The following is an 18,033-nucleotide window of genomic DNA, read 5'->3' on the forward strand; positions in this document are numbered from 1 at the left end:
TTTACAAATGTATAAAACCACTCGTACGATATATATATATATATATATATATATATATATATATATATATATATATATATATATATTTACTTAAACTATATATATAGAGAGAGAAACAGATATAGAGACATTAATTTACAATATGTTCACATACATATATTTTATATTATGTATATATGTATATATTAACCAGTGTTGCTAATTTATGTTATGATTTTATAATTGATTTTTAGCATATTCGTATATCTTCGGGCAATGCTGTTTAACGATCATTCTGTAAATCGCCGCAACGTCCGTTTTGATGTTCCGGTTGTGATCTGTCCACAAATGAATCGTCATTGCGTTTTTCATTATCTTCATATCGTCCACATTTCGTGAAGAAGAAAGCACAGGATAGAATCTCTCCGGTGGATAAATCGTGAACTGCCGACATTCTCTGTTCTGCAAAAAAACAAGATATTATTCAGATTAATAAACAAGGTATTATTCAAATTAACTTAATTACACACCGTAAAGCTGAGAACTTATCTGAAACACGCAAAAGTTATACGTTGCGTTTTTTTTGCCTCACATATATCAATTACTCATGATATCATATCTAAAAATTACCTTGGCATATTAGTCATTCACGTCAATTATTCAATGCGTTCTAACGTAGCGAGATCTTTAAAATTATGACACGCTCGAACGAGTAGCATCGATAAACACAATTTGTTGTCGATCACGCAATGATACTGCGTGGTCACGCGATGGAAAAATTATTCTCTTTTTTGTTCGTGATTTGTATTATAAAATTGAGACATATTTAGAATATGTTCCGCATAAAAATTGAACTATAACACTTGTTTAAAAAATAATATTTAAAAAATAATGGAATTATAAAATGATTGAATTTTTCAACCTTTTATTTATAACGAGATATGAAATTTGATAGTATTACATTATGAAGCAAAAAATTATTAAGTTAATAAGAAAATTTGTTTATTTTTTTTTTCTAAAATCTTTTGATATTAATTGTATTTTTTTTTTTTTTTGTATTTAATGCATATAATAAATAATATATATAATAAATAACACTATTCGTATAAAATATCAAAAATAATGGTTTTCAATCTGTACAAAAAAATTTTTCAATATATGAAAAATTCATTTTTAATTTGTGAAAAAAATGCAACTTTATCTTCTTTTTCGCCTATAACGTTGCTTTCACACTGTAGTAAATCTTTTTGTACTCACGTCTCGCTGATAACAGAGTTCTTGCAGGACTTCAGTTATAACTCTTGTGATATTGTATCGTGAATAGCTACCCGGGTTGATATTTTTAATAACTTCTATACAGGCGTTGACAAAGTTTTTGCCAAAATTCGTACTCGTATCGACGCCGAATACACCGACGTCCGTATACCGATTATCTTGCACAACCGCGAAAGTGGTCAACTCGTCCAAAGATCTAAATATAAATTTCTATATTTATTTATTAATTATTGCATCTTGTGACATTATTCTTGTACATTATTCTTATTTGTATATTAATGGAAAAAATTGTAAAGAAAATCGTGTCAATTTTATCTGCCATTACCGAATTTATTTTGAGGCCTTTGATTATAGAAACGATTGCGATAACTCACGTCAACACTATGCTGTTCAGATTCAAAACCACGCCGCCGAACTTCCACAATGTAAACATCCGGATATAATCGTGAAAGCCTTTGTACAGCCAATCGTGATTTTCTGAAAATTCTTTAACATTTATCAAAAACCAGTTCTCTAACGGCGTATCAATAATGTATCTCGACAAATGTACTCTCCTTATGTACACATTATCGTATGTTTGCAAGATATCGACGAAGGCTTGTGATGTCTCGGAAAACTGGCCGGTTGCGAAGAAAAGCACGAAGACATTTAAATTACGGTTGTTCCTGGCTGCCGATTCTACGGCGCACGCTTGTCGAGGAGTGAGATACGGCGGTGAACAACTGGTCTTGTGAAAGAATATGCATCTACTTGGTATCAGCATTTCTGTATCTGAAAAAGACATAAAAGTAAGTATGTATACTCGAGTAAACTTCCTAACAACTTTATCCTTTAAACCGAAATATTTTCATAAAAGAAATATTTAATCAGAAACAATATCCGACTTTTGAGATTCCTTCATTTGCCATTATTTTTCAAAGTAATAGCGTAAAAATAATTTTACGAATTATTTTATATTCTATAAGAATAAAAAACATTTACTGTACAATTAAAAGATTTTTAAGTTATACAATTGAATTTCAGAGACTGACATTTCAATTTAAGGATTAAATATCATAGAAATATGTTCTCGATGTTTTATTTTTCTTTAAGAAAAAATGCATATTAAAAATCATATCTCAAATCACAAAATATTCTTTCGTGAAAATATTTCTCATTTCGCAAAAATATTCACAGCAATATGAATTACCACGACGGAAATATTACATAAATTGTAACATAAGATGTATCCTTTGTAACTACGAATGGATATAATATTACATCGCATATACGGTGTCTCAAATGTTCATCATAAATTACATCTAACGTTATACAAGCCGCGATACTAGAATTGCAAGCAGCAACAAGCATAGCGCTGCAATTATATGTTCATTCAATGTTACATAAAAGGCAATATCTTTTGTTATTGCCAATAATACAACTACGCGATTTGTATGAAGCTCTTTTATAATTCAATGCATAAATAAGTTACGCAAATACAATTATATAACTAGTGCGATTTACGATCGCGTATTTCTATTAAACCCGTATCACACTACGCATTGCGGACGCGGATCGGATTCAGATTACGAATTGCAAATCGTCGACCATCCAATCAGAGCAAAGTAGCCAAGGATCTGATTGGGTGATTGACGATTCGCAGTCCGTAATTTGAATCCGATCCGCATCTGCAATACGTGATATGGGCTTTACTATCAATCTTGCCATTAGCGTAAGTGGATAATTGCATATAAGTTTCCCGATAGCATATAGATCAAGGACTTTGAGAGTATATCTCAATTGAGAAAAATTATCTTACTCATTGTTAGGTATTGTGTTTTTCTTTTTTTTTTTACAATCGATGATTTCGTTTTTCCAAGTTACCACGATAATTTTTCTCGAATAATTATCTAATCTAATTATTGAACATATCTGTAATTCACAATTGTGTAAAAAATATATACTAAGGAAATGTAATTGTATTTCTCGAAGAAAGGCCGGATATATTTTCTTTAAAGGAGATCGCATTTGAAAAATATACAAATCGTTATAATGCCATTTATTATCAATATGACGAGCTATATCATATATACTTCATTAAAAATTGTCAATAGATGTCTAAACATCTCGAAAGTCGCGGTATGTTTGATGTTATATAAAATTCATTTTCCATTTTCCAGATTCTTTTTCCGCGTACACCTAAGATTGTTATTTTAACTTGAAAGAGGAGAGGGACATCTCCATCTTTCGCTTCTTCTCACTGACCCCATTCTCCTTGCTCGAGTTCCACGATACCATCGGATCTGCTCCAGTAGCAGTAAAGTTGGTTGGATGAGACGACACTTGTCAGTTCCATCGACAATTCCCTCCAAAATACACAGACAATGGCCGTTAATCCGAGCAGGGGACATAATATAAAAAACGCGCGACGTTTCTTCATACTTTGCAGATAACTTTGTCTATCTCGCGGTGATTACACTGTAAACTTGTCAAAGTTTATGACTTATCATCACTATTTCTCAGTTTCCGTGCATTGATTTTTCGTTGAAAAAAATTTTTTTTTGTTTTTGACACGGAACAACTAATAATTAATATGTATAACGCAACTGGTATATAATTGTTGTATACCATATAATCTTCTGTGAAAGAGATCAGCGTAATACTGCGTCTTTGCAAGTGGGCGGGAAGCCAATAAAGAGGAAGAAAAATCTTCCACGATGAGTGTGCAGCAAATATAGTTTTCCGCTACTCGATTTTATCATTAATTTCATCGTAATATCTCTATCAAATACTTTTCAAACGATATGCGAATGCAAAATCAGATATAGTTTTATTTCGACGATTTTTTATATTTTTTGTTTAGAGAAATATCGATTTGTGCATCAAAGCTAATATTTAGCAACAATCTTTTAATGTTAATATAATTTATATTACATATAATTTCTCTATTAATATTAGAAATATATTGTGGATTTTAAGCACTATGACAATTAGTCTTTCACACGAAAAATATTTGAGAAAGAATTGCGAAACTAATTAATCGTGTTTCTGTTATAAAGAATCAATTATTCGAGTCATATGTTGTGGTGATGATGAGTCACATTGAGCAATTAATTTTTCAAGATCGAGAACAACATATAATCTGACGCACGCAAGATAACTTTTTATTTTACAATTTCATATAATTATCCATAAAACTTTGAGGAAATATCGTAAATTTATAGATGTAAGAAGTGTATGTGTGTGTGTGGTTTCGAAGAAGATACATTTATCAAAAAGTATATACAACTGCGAAACTTTCGAAGATAGAAAAGTTGACGGAGAAAAATAAATCTTTGTTTGGATTTTAGTCTTTCTCATTGTGAAAGCATGTATAATTTGAAATACAATCTATCGCGCGTGCCTAATAAATCTTGAAACATTCCATTAGCATATTATTAATATTCTCGGAAGCGCGAAGATTGACCGAATGAGATTCCTTTCGCATGAGATTTTCATTACGTTTTTTCCTTCAAAGTATTTAAAAAAAATACTAGTCATTATTAAATTATTTTGTTAAAAATTGTACATCTAAGACAATGTCCAAAGCGAAATTGACCTTTCGCGTGTATATATAATTATTTAACAACTTAATATATAGTAATTACATAAAAATTTAATTTCTACATATACGCAGTGAAACAATAGCAATTAGTATTTTAATTATTTAAACTTTTGGAATGATTTTATCTTAATATTTTTATATGCAAAATATATACAGCTAAAAAATCGATATAAATAATTATTACTTCTTTACTTTAAAATATAAAGCCTTTATATCTTCAACTTCGTGCATGTATAATAATAATTTTTTGAATTATCATTATATAACGTAACGTTTTCTGTCTCTACACTCTAATTTTTGTTTGATAATTTTTCTTCTAATTATATATTATTTCAGAAATAATTAAAATATTAATTGTTATTGGTTTATTATTTATAAAGAATTAGCAAAAAAGTAAAAAAAAATTAGTATAAAAGGTAATGAATAAAAAAGGGAGAAGTATCTACACATATTTTATTAATAATCGCACAATATATCATTTTTATATTCTATAGAAAATCAAATTATCATGAGAATAAAATCAGCTTTGAAAATAAAATCAGCTATATTGGCTATTTTGAATAAACAAATGATCTAAGATTAATCCAATGCAGCTTTTAAATGAAAAATTTCTTAATCTAAACTTCTTCATATAATATTTACCGTGTACACATACAAGTTATATCCCATTTCAATTGCGTATTCCGAATATCTTATGAAAACAACGAGCTTTCGCAAAAATGTGCTTCACAAACAAAGTGCTTCACTCCAAAAACATCTTGCGGTTAGCTCAATTTTGTTCACGATTAAAGAATCAAAGATGAATTCCGGAATTTCCTTCAAATTCCGGAAGCAAAATTGTACTGATTAAAGGTTTGTTCCTTCTTTGAAATCAAGCACGATTTTCATTTGAAATATATTTCAAGAACATGTATTATTTTCAAGATATTCGCAAAATGGGAAACTGTGAATATTCTTATATAAATACAAGTATATTCAGAGATCAAATAAATCTTCAATTCTTTCAAGAACATATGCTACATATCTCTGTACAATGTGGAAATAGATTAAATAATAGATTTCGAACATTAGAAAACATTTTCTTATCATAGATTTGAGATACAAAATTTATGAAATTCTTATTTAACTCAAATTTTGAATTTGTTTATGTAGCGCTTGCAGCTTTAGTTTTGTAACATGTATGTATGAAATAGTACAAAGGACTAAATTTTATATTTTTCCATGTTTGACTCTTAACTTCTCTGGATCTTTTAAGTACTGAATTTAATCAAATTTATATTATACTTTATGTAAAATATAAGAACATAATTTATATGTATGACCAACAATTTAACAAGATTTTCAACGAGTTTACACCCTAATGATTTGAAATATTAACTATTGGCACATATCAAGTCAAACTAGCAAGTTGCCATTTGTAATACTCGATTTCTGTATATCTTTAAATCAAGGATATATGTGTATGATTATTGATTTTCCTATTCAACTATTAAGTAAGAACAAAGAAAATATTTATTACTACCAAGATCAAACTATATGTAACAGAAAAACGCAAAGAAAAGCTCATAAAAATAGATATATTACGATATGTTGCATGTTTTGTAAAATCGATCTTTTTACAAAAAAGATTGATTTTACATAAAGCCTGTAGATTATTCGAAACACATTTGTCGTGAATCTCGGCTATAAAAGAAATTATCGCACAACCATAATATCAATACTATCGCAACATTTGTATTGAGTTTTTATGCGATGAGTTAAAATGAGATATATCCAATCGCGTCATTTTTTTTCTTTTTTGCAAAGTCGTTTGCAAGATCAGCGAAGTTATAATAGTCGGGTATTTAAACTTTACATATTCGCAGCGAATTATATATTCAAAACAGTAATATCGATATTAATAATATTCACAGCACAATACAATCAAAGAATTCATTTCACACAGGTGATCTAATTCGTTTTGTTAAGAACTCGAGAAAATTAATTCCAGGTTTAAACACATTTATGAATACAAAAGAAGTACATAATTGTTTGATTAATTCTCTCAAATTCTTAGAAAATGGGATAAATTACACTATCGTGCGCCGAAATCTTTGATTATAATAATATTAATAATATTAATAATATTTATAATATTTATAATATTAATATTAATAATATTAATATTAATATTAGTATTAATATTTTTGATAGTTTGTACTAGTGGATTATAGTTTTTGTAGCTGCATTCGTCGGATGTCACGCCAAATTTTTTATTATATATATAATAGATTCAAACGAAAACATTGCGCTTACTAAATTAACCGATACACAGACATACACTTAAGATATTTATTATTGGAAATTTATTCAGCGAGGCTAATCCTTTATAATGATTTTGCGGACATTTTCGCTTGCTAAGATGTTTTTATTGATAGAGACTAACTTTATTATAGAGTTTTATTTGAATAATTTTATGATAAAAATTGCTTTCCTCTTATTATATAATCTAAACGCGAAAAATACAATTGATGAATCTCTTCAGTAGTAAAAATAGACTTTTCCGCCTTGATGGCGTAAAAGGAATGATTTGTTGGCTTGTACAAGTGATCAATATGCTATCAACATGCTATCGAGGTCATCACGTCAATACAAGATACATACGACTTACGAAGTGACATTACGCGCGTCGCAGTACGATTTATTATTTAATAAATCGCAGGAATTTGTGATAATATTCTGTTAGAACTATATAAGGTTTGTTCTTTATATAGCTGAAGTGATTACTTGCACTAGTCCAGAGTTTATATTTTTCTCTCCACATTGGAAGGAGAAAAATAAAACTGAACTAGTTCAGCCAGTTCAGCTATAAAGAACAGACTTACAGTCTCTCGGACATCGTTATAAATATACGCTTTATCCTTATGTACAAGTATCGTGGGATCATTAGAACACTTTTCTAAATCAGCCTTTTTCTCGTTAAACACATTTGATTCGGCAAACCCTTGACTCATCGTGTCCTTTCTTAGTGCCGGATAAATGCATCTTTTTCTACAGAGATCGCGTGATTCGTGTGGCTTTTTCCTATATTGTTCTATCAGTCAAGCTTTCGTTAATTATCCCTATAACTACACTTGGATTCAAAATATTTTACCACAGTTGTTGAAAACGTAAGGACAATAATTTCGCGCGACAACGGCGTACGGCACGTGACTGTTCACTCGCACCTGTTCAGCTTTACTCAACTTGTTCCACACGTGAATAGCCTTCGCCTTGCTCAGTATCTTCAACGTCGCATTACTGTCCTTCGTGTCGAAATATTTCCTCCATTTCTTATAATGAATCGGGTAAAAGATCGACGGCGGGTATACTGTAAAGCCGCGGCAACGGTCGGTCGTCATATCGCGCGCCTATAAAGTGTAAAAATATTTTTTTCTTAGATTATAGATTGAAGAGAATTTATACATTTATATTGTACATATATACAATACAGGTTGCTTTAAAGTTAAACCGTCAAACATCGCCAATATTTTTTAAAACTAGGATAAAACTGCCAAATAATAAATCATTATCATCATAATAGATCATGAAATTGATAATAGATGCAACACAGAGGAGATAGGATATAGAAATAAAATATAAATTATTAACAATTGGCAAGATATGAGAATACGCGCGAATGCGAGAGATTTCGCCAGATTAGAAATGCACATAAAAAAAAAAAAAAAAAAAGAATTTTACACACACGAGATGCGTTGTAAATGATTATTTATAACGTTATTGTCTGTTATCTCAAAATATCTGTGTTTGCAATTTGCTATTTGCGTTAAGATACAGTATCTTCTCCGAGACTTGTTAATAATTTAGAATGCATTTTGTAAGACGTAAAATACTATGCAGAAACCGATTGCGCCGTTCGTTAATAACGCTTTCAACAATCATGCCTTAATTTCATAATTAGCAAGTTGTGAAAAATTGATTGAATCTTTGGACAATTTTTTTTTTTGGGGGGGGGGGAAATATGATCCACTGTGAATTAAATCGGCATTTTTAAGAACATAATAGATTATATTCGCCGGACGGATAAATTTAATAGAGGATGTCTCCTATTAATTTCGCTAACTAATGCATTTCGTTGTTTATTTTACGCATATTAGCGTGTCTCGTTTGTTTAAACAAGGACTAAAGTAAATGTATATAATTGTTAACGTCACGAGATGAAAACATATTGAAATTATTCCTATGAGAGTTTATCATTTCTGGTATAAACACTTGTATTACACTTGTCGAACAGATGTCAGAGTCATACGCAATTATTTTTAAATAATTTATTTATTCATCCATACATAATTTTTTGAAAACCATCTGTTCACTTAATTCTTTTTTTGTTAAAGGCGATATACGTCAAGATTATTAATATTTATTTTATTTCTTCGAAAGGAGACGAACTCTTTTTTTTTTTTTTTTTTAAGAGATTAAAAATATTAGCGATTAAAACTTTGAATTTGATTTTAATCAGTTTTCTCTCGAATGCCGTTAGGAAGAGACGCAATTTAAAATAATAAATATTACCGATAATATGCAAATCTATTTCTAAATTGTACAATATCTAAAGTAAGTTTTTGCAAATCAGTAAATATTTCTAATTAATTGATCAATATTTCTGGGCCTTTTTCAGAGATATACACCTGCGGTGCACTACAATCCTTTCAATACTCACATTTATTGTTCCACAAAGCTTCTGCAAGGTCCTCGTGATAACCCCGGGTCCGTTGTTGCCCCAGACATCGCCGCGGAAATTCTTCTTGAGATCGCGCACGCAGGCATCGGCAACGCGTCGACCGAGCTCCGACATGTCAAAGCCCATGACACCGGCGGCGACATCGTCCCAATCCTCGGCACCGGCGAAATTCGTCAGATTTTCGAGCGAGCTGGTGATCACCACGTCCAGATCGAGATAGATACCGCCATACTTCCACAGAGTCAAGTAGCGCAGCATATCGGACATGTGGCTGACGGGCCAGTGGCTCTTCTTCAACGCGCCGCTGGTATACCATGCCTCGAACGGCGTGCCCTTCACGTATCTATCCGGATAGATGTGCCGGATCTTGACGTTACGATAATTGAGGAGCAGATGCCTGATGATCTCGCGCGTGCTATTGGAGAATTCGGATTTGCTGACGAACAGTAAATACACGGTCATCGTCGGATTCATCCGCGCCGCCGATTCCACGGCGCAGGCTTGCCGGGGGTTCAGCACGAGACCCTCATCGCCGAAGCAGGATGTTTCGTGGAAGAAGATGTTCCTTCCTGGTATTGGTTTGTCGACGCCTGAAGCATAACGTGTGTAAGATTTGAACGATTTTTTTTTTCCACAAATATCTATATTAATATATATATATATAAGATTTTAATTAGTAGATACTTCCACAAATTAAGCAACAGATCAGAACGTGTTGAGATAAATTCTATAGAAGTCAATTTTTTATGTTAAATGTGATAAAAATAAAATCAATTGGTATAATTAAAGTTACTAATAAAAAATATTGAAATCTTCTCCAACATTTTTTTTCAAGATACGCATAAATATTTTCAGATTCTTCAAGAAGGTCAGACAATCTCTCTACGTTGAATCGTTTAAAAACAAGCTGAGACACATTAAATGCAGAAAAATATATTGCTCGGAAATTTACGCAAAGGTGAATAAATCCTGTAATTCTGAATATTATCGTTATCTGATTCTGTAAAATCAAACAAAAATATGATACATTGCTGATAACCAGATGGTAAGATGCATCTAGGCTTAATTTAAAAATATCGGTGGATTTTTCTGCGCGCGCAAGACATTTTGAATGCGAATAATCGAAGATTTTTAATTAAAGATGCGCTTAAAATAAGTTATTATAATAGATTTCATTACTATAATATATTTTATCGCGCACTTTGTAGTGCATCTCTATCTTCAAAGAGACGTTGTATTAGCCTCTATTGCTTTTTATATTACATCCTTCCTGCACAATTCTAGATATTCTATATATGTATATATATTATAACGATAATATTGCGTCGCCGAGCGCATCAAAATAGCAGGAAAATAAAGCGTCAATGATTAACTTGAATAATTTTCTGCACGATCATCAGTAATTAAAATACTTATAGTTGGATTTTTCTAGCAATGATTTTTCTAGAATGGCTTATCTTACTCAAGCAATTCTTTAATCACAGTTGAATCGTTTTTAATTTCAAAAAATATTAGAATGACTTTTTAATAAAATATTATAAAGTAAAATAATAGATTTTAATTTTATTAATATTTCTAGATTTTTAATTAATAAAAATCATACTATTGAGAAAACAATAATAACGAAAATTTATACGTTGTATTTCCTGCTATGTGTAAACTTTAGATACCGAGAACATTTTTCAAGTGTGATATCTAAAGTAAATCTTATGACGAAATTGATGCATTTTAAAGTTTCTCAAATATGTAAATATAGTGTCTAATGTCTATAAGTATCTGAAATCAAGTATATTTCAAGTATAAAGTCCGTAAATTATGTACTTGCTTCGCTTTCTTGAATTTTTGATTCAAGAAAAAAATAACAATAATTGTCATATTACTAATTACTTGATTCTGGATCGAAATCATAGATGCCATCTGCGGACGAGGTTTCATCATAGCATCTGATATCGTTGATCGTCGACACGTCGAGGAAAGGTATCCTTTGGATGATATTGTTCTCAGTCGAGATCATGAGGATGAGGAGCACGACGGCGAAGGCGAAGCCGCACCACAGTAATCTCTTTTTCATGTTTGCGAATATTTTCATCGAGTTGCGCTACCGAAATAAAATTATCAATTTGTATCTCATATGACATATTTCGAATACAATTTTCTATATTTTTATCTCTATATTCTTCAAGAGACGATACGTTCTTCTTTCTCATACTAAAAAATTTAAATTACAATGTTCCTGATATAAAAAAATACACGTGTAAGAGAAAAAAAAATTCGTGCGAGACGATGAAATATGTATTCGGCTCTATCTCTATAAATATATAATTAATTATTTTAAAGTGAGATAATATAGAAGAAATGAAATTTCTTGACAGAGCACACAAGTGGAGAGATCGTCGATTTATTTTTAATATTATATACAAAAAAAAACAAAAATCATAGAATGGCTATATGGAATTTCGATTTCTCGCATAATAAGCAAAAAGACATATATTGTATAGCATTGTTGACGTAGCATTTGTCACAAGTTCTATAGATACATAAGAGTTATCGTTTTTATTGTTATGCTGCAAGAAACAGCAAATTGCAACAAAATATTGCAAAAGTATAATTTCTCATTTAACGATTTTAACCAGTTAACTGGTAAACCTTTGAGCAGTTTTCCGTGCCAAAACTGATAAGATCGATTACGTTTCAAATCCTAAAAGAATGTAAAACGACAAAAAATTTTTTTTTAATTAAATAAAGACTATCAAAAAAAAAAAGAAAAAAGAACAAACGGAATATAAAATCTCTAAATCGCAGCCTCCACGTCGCACACTTTGGGATAGTGATTTCTTGGTTACCAGCTAATAGGGGGTAGGGGGGAGGGGGATATTTTTTTCAGTTCTGAGCTGTATTTCGGCTGACCGTCTCAAAAACAGATTCCGATCCAGCGATCCAAAAAAACTCTAGGATACCAAGTTTTTCTAGATCCATCGAAATTTATCGGATTTATTCGATGTGCGCATATATATGCGCAGTTTTGGCACGAAAATTTTAGGCTCATATATGCATCATTACCAGTTAATTGGTTAATGAGTGTAATCTCTCTTTACGTGTTAATTAGAGCAGTAGTGCCAAGGGATAAAAGGGAAATCGAGTATGCGTCTCGCATGTCGTTCACGCATGTGAACAAAACTGTCCGTACATAATGTTTAAAAGATCTGAATTCGAAAGCTTTGGGGAAAAATTGACGATTAAATTATTATCTATAATAATGAAATAACCTGCACAATGTATAATCATACTAGATTGTATATATGATTATTTGATAAATTGTAGCAACAAATCGCACGATATTGTACCAAGACGCTCTTGACCTCAAAAAGGGAAAACAACGTGGAAACGTGAAAAATTCACGTTAATGAAACATCGGGCGAAATCGTTCATTTTTAGAAGAGCAAGTTAAAAGCCACACCTGTTTAAAAATATTAGAAAAGATATATCGCGAAATTATTTTCTGCAATATCGCAAATTTCGTAGCACAAATACCTACAAGTTTACAGCGCTCGTTCATAAGCTCGTCTCTTTGTTTTTATTCTCACATAAATCTCTCCTGTGTCGTTCGATAATAAGAGTCGACCTTCGATCATCACGTTTCAATAGAGATGCGATATACAATAATACGGTGCGCTATTATTTTTTTCTCTTCGTTTTACCATACGATATATAATGCTTATGACACGTGGTACATTTGTATTCATGTCAACGTAGCGCATTTGCTTTTCCCGTCTTGCGTCACGTCACGGTCGAGCTATGTAATGTTACAGAATCTTGCGATGAGACAAGGATTAAATGCGTTAATTACATGTGAAATATCGATCGTTTCCCGTCATTTTTTTTCCTCTTTTTTTTTCATTCGAAACGCGTCGTTTCGCGTTTGAAATCTCGCACTGGAATAGAACTTAGAATTGCGTTAAGAAAAAATAGGTAATATTCCGTTCCGAGAGTAGAGCTCGAGACAGCGAGAGTACTCGCTCATGTCTATTAATACTCAATACTTATCGTGCAATACTTTTATGCAATAGCCGTAAACACCCGGCTGTCGCCGGCTTTGCCGTCGACTAATATGCGGAATATTTCCACAAGATACCAAGTTAATTGATCATTACTGATTATATTAATTATCGTCGACGACGACTCGGCGATGGTTTCTTCCCCTGGAGAATTCCGGGAGGGTTATTGCTGAACTCGGTCGCGTGACATACACGTCAGGATATCTTCACCCTCGTATACTTGTTTCCGCCACTTGTATCGATCGTCCCGCTGACAATCGACGTGATTCATGACGGATTTTCCGGAATGAAACGAATCGCGGCCGCGACAAGTACGATATAATACTATTTGCACAAAGACAGATCGATCTCCTCTCCGACGTGATCACATCTCACGATTACTTGAAACGACTTCGCCGATGGACGCAGGTCGAGTATCATCCCTCTGCCGCTGATAGCTCTATAATGAAATATATTTCCGACGCATGCGTAAGGACGACGATGGAGACGACGGCAACGGGGACGCGTGACTACGCATGTGACGTGACGATATCTCGTTGCTCTTCTCCTCGAGAGTCCCGGAGTCCGGGATCTCCCGCGAGAGATCTGCGGGTGTTTGACGACGCGTGTAAACACAGTCGTCGTATGATTGACAAGGCGATATAAAATGTATCCGATGATAATGTACAGATGACATACTCGGTCGAATTTTCATCAAGCGGCTTTTATTGTCAGTTAAAATTATATACGTGTGTACACGTCTGCTAAATTGTATTTTTTACTTTCGTCTACTGTATATATATTGTGCTCGTATCATATATTACAATTATGCATCCTCGAAAACTACACAAAATCGCATTTCTCACTAATTATTTGTCACTTATTTTGTTAGATAATTAGATGTACAAGAGCTCGGAAGGCGCTGGATATGTCCGGGATTCGTTCGGCCTTAAGCATCACTCAACGGGGTTGATGTTCAATTTCTTCGCATCGTCCATGAGCTTTTGCACCATCGCCTGCCATTCGTCGGGACGGTTTTCGGTGTACCAAACGACTATCTTTTCTGCGTTCCTCTTCTGGGTTTCCGTGCACTTTCGACATTTCGTCGCGAATGCTTCAGCGGCATTCTCTGCAAAGCGTAAAAACTCGAATATTTCGACGGACTTATCTCGAAATCCCAGCGATATCTACATTTCTACAATATATCATTAATATATTTATTTCCGTTGATTATTATTTAATATTTATTACCTTTATTACAATAAACATTTATTAATATATTTATTCCAAGCTCTATATACGAATAGATATTTTGATTAAGAAATAATTATTTGTTTTTTTTAATGATGCGAATTTTGCACGAATTAAAAATATTCTTCATTATTAATTTTTCGTACATGAGCGAAAAATTAATTGAATCTCTTTAATATGGAGATCGTGCGAAAAATGATTTTTTATATATTTATGTGATATTGTATTAATATCGGAAAGACAAAAAAAATATATCGAGGATTACTGCGTTTAAAAAAAAAAAAAAAAAAATGTACAAATAATAAGCGCACTCGCATTTATCATACGAAAAATAATTTATAATTTTAATATAACGTTATCGATCATATTTTTTTACATCTTGTGAAATATCTTATCCAAAATATCGTGTTTCCATGTTTTTTATCCAAATTAGATAAAGAGGAAATAATATTGTTATTGCGATATTACAGTTTAATTAATAAATATTACTTGTAATTAATTAAAGATACTACTATATAATGTTATTTTTAATGTGTGTTTAAAAAAGAAAAGAAAGGATCTTATATCTTTCGTCCTAAATTTGTGAGATAATAAGATATCACGTACGCTTGAAATATTTCTGGTCCTCTGTCACGCATGGTCCTTTATCCATAAAGCAGTTGTAATACTGATTTCGTAGCTCATCATTGGACAGGATATCATCTGGATCGATATGATCGAACATGTCCGAGTACATTTCCTCGGCAATGACGGCCGCCAACACGCCGGCCAGGAGGGCCAGCAAGCAGAGACTCGATTTAACCATATTTTTTGGCTTTATTAAGAATTCGTAGAGCGCGAAACTGAATATCGATCCAACCCGGCGTTCTCTTTTATAATTCGCTCTCGCCCTTGGCGAATTGCTCCTTACGTAAATATACTATGTAAATAGTCGTTACACGCGTCGTACTAATTGTAATTGCATATATTTCAGATGGACGGAAGGAAGATTCAGGATCCTGGAGGGATTAATTGATGACTCGAGACAAGACGAAACAACCATCCGCTCGTGTAAGGTGGTCATTAAGGTGGCTCTTGCGAACTCAGTGTTGGTTTACATAGCGTCTTCATGATCGTGGATCATCAACGGGGATCGAAACTGTTATTCTTAATAAGCCACGCGAATACTACATATTTATTCGCTACGCGAAGAATACAATCTGCTATTGCTGCAGTTAACATGCAATCTCATAATCATAATCATATATCTTTTTCATTTCTCTTTCGCTCGATATGGGTTTGGTATACTTAAGCCAATAGTGTGTTATCTATTTAAAAATAGTAGACCAGATCGTGTATAAGCAGTTTCTTCTAATGACATAATTATCTTATCGTAAAATTTGCCGATTATCTAAATGAGCCGTTTTGAAAATTCGCGATATGATTTGCAGCTTGAAATAGATAATGCGAGATGTGTTCATTTCGAAAAATTATGTAATATTATTTAATTATAGAAAATTATCCTGTTAAGATTTTGTTACGCCGCATAATTTTACATATTTCTTTTACAATTTTGCTTGCGTTTCTAAATACAAATTTTGAATAATTTCAAAACTGCAGAAAATCCTATAAAATATATGATTTATCTGTTTCGTGATATTCTTGACGGAAATTTATTTTTAAAATTATACTGAATTATACAGAGATACGTACATGTACACATATTTGTTTTAGTAGTTATATCTTATTTAAAAATTATATATAATATATTTTTCAAATATTTAAAATATATTTCAATTTAATTAATTAATACTTAATTAATTAATATACTTTTATAGAGCTATATGTAATATAAATTAGTATCGATTAGGTTTCCGAGGTTTTAATTATGCATGTTAATATTGCGTCGATTAAATCATAATATATAATTATATTTTATGTGCATGCGTATTATGAAACTATTATTACAATATGTGAGTGACATATACAAGATCATTAGTATAACGGGTTATCCTTCAAAAGGGGCAATTTTCATGCATGATTATCGTATATACATCTGTTAATCGTACGGGTTTTTTTTTTTTATTGGAAGTATATTAAATAAAATAATGTATTAAATAATAGGATAAGAAAATAAATATACAGGGTGTCCCATTTTAAAGGACCCACTCAAATATCTCAGAAACACTGCGTTAAATCGAAAAATGCTTCAAACAAAAGTTGTGTGACTTCAAGGGGGCCATAAGATAGTGACAATGATTTGACCTTGGAAAATCATTTGAAGGTCATGTGAAAGTCAACTTTAAAATCTTAAATGGAAACCCCCATTTTTTATTTAGTATTTTTGTAGCTGACATCGAGAGCTTTCCAAAACACTATAATAAAGTATTTTTTTATTAAGTACTTTTTGAGTTATTTTATATTTTAATCTGACATATTTTGATATAAAAAATTAAATATCTCGTAAAATATTTAGTTTTTGATAATCATACCATAATACTTCTATGTACAGAATAATGAGATAAATCAATTAGTATATATAAAAAAAAATTGTTTTTAAGAAAATTATTTCCAATGTATTTTTTTAAACAATTATTTGGTTTTTTTTGGCACTAATTAATTTGTCTCATTATTCTGTACATAGAAGTATTACGGTAAAATTATCGAAAACTGAATATTTTACGAAATATTTTATATTTTATATCAAAATATGTCAGATTAAAATATAAAATAACTCAAAAAGTACTTAATGAGAAAAGATACTTTATTATAGTGTTTTGGAAAGCTCTCGATGTCAGCTACAAGAATACTAAATAAAAAATGGGGGTTTCCATTTAAGATTTTAAAGTTGACCTTGACATGACCTTCAAATGATTTTCCAAGGTCAAATCATTGTCACCATCTTATGGCCCCCTTGAAGCCACACAACTTTTATTTGAAACATTTTTTGATTTAACGCAGTGTTTCTGAGATATTTGAGTGGGTCCTTTAAAATGGGACACTCTGTATATATGCACGTATAACGTAACATTATATACTCTACGTAAAATACAAAGATCAGATACACGCATTTCGTCTGGAATTATTTTGATATTATAATTTAATTAATAAACGCGCACACGAGAGCTGTCAACTGTCAAACGCGCAACTTTTTTTTTTTTTTTTTATACAGATATTTAACGAATATTTGTTTTTCGTTTTTTTTTTTTTAT

The 18,033-nt window shown here is 31.5% G+C and overlaps 3 protein-coding genes and 1 long non-coding RNA gene across 9 annotated transcripts; 1 reads left to right on the forward strand and 3 right to left on the reverse strand.

Moving 5' to 3' along the window:
• Positions 1-86: 86 nt before the first annotated feature.
• LOC138932023 (lactosylceramide 4-alpha-galactosyltransferase-like) lies at positions 87-3,911 on the reverse strand. Of its 2 annotated transcripts, none has more exons than XM_070293486.1 (4): positions 3,499-3,911; positions 1,629-2,025; positions 1,237-1,450; positions 87-436 (listed from the first exon to the last, which is right to left on the reverse strand). In XM_070293486.1, the coding sequence occupies exons 1-4, from the start codon at positions 3,671-3,673 to the stop codon at positions 263-265; spliced, it is 960 nt and encodes a 319-aa protein (XP_070149587.1). In that variant the 5' UTR covers positions 3,674-3,911; the 3' UTR covers positions 87-262. The 2 variants fall into 2 exon arrangements, with proteins under 2 accessions (XP_070149587.1, XP_070149586.1); XM_070293485.1 differs by having other exon boundaries at positions 88-441; positions 3,499-3,903.
• Positions 208-11,687, forward strand: LOC138932027 (uncharacterized). 2 transcript variants are annotated; one of them, XR_011446724.1, is made up of 6 exons: positions 208-480; positions 1,839-2,042; positions 3,414-3,954; positions 9,495-10,163; positions 10,413-10,515; positions 11,468-11,687. It is a non-coding gene; the product is annotated as an uncharacterized lncRNA (long non-coding RNA). The 2 variants fall into 2 exon arrangements; XR_011446723.1 differs by having other exon boundaries at positions 210-480; positions 3,414-3,702.
• LOC138932021 (lactosylceramide 4-alpha-galactosyltransferase-like) lies at positions 5,301-14,145 on the reverse strand. Of its 4 annotated transcripts, none has more exons than XM_070293481.1 (4): positions 13,994-14,145; positions 11,445-11,655; positions 9,537-10,147; positions 5,301-8,226 (listed from the first exon to the last, which is right to left on the reverse strand). In XM_070293481.1, the coding sequence occupies exons 1-4, from the start codon at positions 14,030-14,032 to the stop codon at positions 7,957-7,959; spliced, it is 1,131 nt and encodes a 376-aa protein (XP_070149582.1). In that variant the 5' UTR covers positions 14,033-14,145; the 3' UTR covers positions 5,301-7,956. The 4 variants fall into 4 exon arrangements, with proteins under 4 accessions (XP_070149582.1, XP_070149583.1, XP_070149585.1 ...); XM_070293482.1 differs by having other exon boundaries at positions 13,093-14,057; XM_070293484.1 differs by having other exon boundaries at positions 13,089-14,057.
• A 154-nt stretch (positions 14,146-14,299) lies between these two features.
• Positions 14,300-15,697, reverse strand: LOC138932025 (ejaculatory bulb-specific protein 3-like). Its single transcript, XM_070293490.1, has 2 exons — positions 15,449-15,697; positions 14,300-14,720 (listed from the first exon to the last, which is right to left on the reverse strand). The coding sequence occupies exons 1-2, from the start codon at positions 15,645-15,647 to the stop codon at positions 14,548-14,550; spliced, it is 372 nt and encodes a 123-aa protein (XP_070149591.1). The 5' UTR covers positions 15,648-15,697; the 3' UTR covers positions 14,300-14,547.
• Between the last annotated feature and the right edge of the window lie 2,336 nt (positions 15,698-18,033).

Source organism: Polyergus mexicanus, unplaced genomic scaffold, assembly GCF_030449975.1.
Source record: "Polyergus mexicanus isolate NDT 795.1 unplaced genomic scaffold, iyPolMexi1.0 SCAF_3, whole genome shotgun sequence".
NCBI classification, from domain to species: domain Eukaryota; kingdom Metazoa; phylum Arthropoda; class Insecta; order Hymenoptera; family Formicidae; genus Polyergus; species Polyergus mexicanus.

Coding starts and splice junctions, on each gene's coding strand:
- LOC138932023 (XM_070293485.1), bottom strand. CDS start 3,673: ATGAAGAAACGTCGCGCGTTTTTTATATTATGTCCCCTGCTCGGATTA. Junction 2,026..3,498: donor ACTCGAGCAAGGAGAATGGG/GTCAGTGAGAAG, acceptor TGTCTTTTTCAG/ATACAGAAATGCTGATACCA. Junction 1,451..1,628: donor CTGAACAGCATAGTGTTGAC/GTGAGTTATCGC, acceptor ATTTATATTTAG/ATCTTTGGACGAGTTGACCA.
- LOC138932021 (XM_070293481.1), bottom strand. CDS start 14,032: ATGATACTCGACCTGCGTCCATCGGCGAAGTCGTTTCAA. Junction 11,656..13,993: donor CATCGGCGAAGTCGTTTCAA/GTAATCGTGAGA, acceptor TTATTTCGGTAG/CGCAACTCGATGAAAATATT. Junction 8,227..9,536: donor AGCTTTGTGGAACAATAAAT/GTGAGTATTGAA, acceptor TACACTTTATAG/GCGCGCGATATGACGACCGA.
- LOC138932025 (XM_070293490.1), bottom strand. CDS start 15,647: ATGGTTAAATCGAGTCTCTGCTTGCTGGCCCTCCTGGCCGGCGTGTTG. Junction 14,721..15,448: donor GGACCAGAAATATTTCAAGC/GTACGTGATATC, acceptor TACGCTTTGCAG/AGAATGCCGCTGAAGCATTC.